This window comes from Eurypyga helias, unplaced genomic scaffold (assembly GCF_000690775.1).
Source record: "Eurypyga helias isolate BGI_N326 unplaced genomic scaffold, ASM69077v1 scaffold23716, whole genome shotgun sequence".
NCBI lineage: Eukaryota > Metazoa > Chordata > Aves > Eurypygiformes > Eurypygidae > Eurypyga > Eurypyga helias.
In genome coordinates, this window is record NW_010256397.1 from 9,511 (window position 1) to 10,486 (window position 976).

The window sequence follows — 976 nt, forward strand, 5'->3', positions numbered from 1 at the left end:
TCTTCCCAGGGCTCCTGTGACACTCTGGACATTTTCGGTCTTTTGCTGTGCCTCACAGCTCTGCTTTCACTAAGGATGAAGTCGGAGTGGTTTTCTGTTAACTGCTGCCTCTGTTGGCATCGTGGTAACTGGTGGGGAGGCAGCAGCAGAGCTATCACCTTGCCAGTATGTGATCTCTTCACCCCCAAAATCACTCTTAGCTTCTCTCTTCCTAGAGGGAATGCTGGCAGTACGACCTTTGGTTCTGCCGTAGTGTCTTGCAATAATTTCACTTGCTGCCTGAAACACAGCCTCTAGGATGCCTGTGGCTGCTAGGGAGCTTCAGGCAGTCTTGCCCTTGGCTTCCCTCTCTTATGTCCCTGTTTGGCTGAGTGCTGCAGCCAGAAGCTGCCTTCTGAGGTGACAGTCCTGGTTCCTTGGAGCTTTGCTGTGATGCCAGCCTGAGGGATGTGAGGTGGGCATCCGTGCAGGAGCAGGAGAAGTGAATGGAGAGGCTCTGTATGTGTCCACAGGCATCGGGGACGGGCGAGGAGACCATGGTCAGCGTTGTCTGCTCCTACGATGACCTGAGCCGCAAGCTGTGGAACCTGAAAGAACTGCCGCTGACAGTGACGGCTGTGCAGGGCATCCATCCAGCCCTCCGGTACACGGATGTGAGTGTTCCTGGGCGCAGCCCATGTGTGGGAGTCTGTGAGGAGCTGGTGGGGAGGCCCTGGGCTGAGGTGGGACAGGGAGAATTAGCCCCTCTCTGCATTTGTGGCTCCAGAGGACCCTCGGGGTGATGCAGAAATGCTGTCTCTGGGACTGGCTGTGCACAAGTTGGCCAAGTCCCCCGTGCCAGGGGGGACTTTGCTGGAGTGGGAAGTTTGGGGTGAGGGGGTGCATGGTGCCCTGGGGTTTCTCCTCCCTGTTCTCAGTCCCTGGGTGTCTGTTCTCTCCCAGGTCTTCCCTCCCATTCCCATGAAGCCGATTTATT

At 56.8% G+C, this 976-nt stretch overlaps 1 protein-coding gene across 1 annotated transcript in view; it reads left to right on the plus strand.

Annotated features, from left to right (window-relative positions):
- NOL6 (nucleolar protein 6 (RNA-associated)) overlaps positions 1–976 on the plus strand; it is a gene marked incomplete at its 5' end in the record, with an annotated part of 28,022 nt that overhangs the window by 8,585 nt on the left and 18,461 nt on the right. Inside the window, 2 exon segments of the mRNA XM_010153662.1 lie at positions 513–653; positions 943–975. Coding sequence (XP_010151964.1) covers positions 513–653; positions 943–975 — 174 coding nt within the window.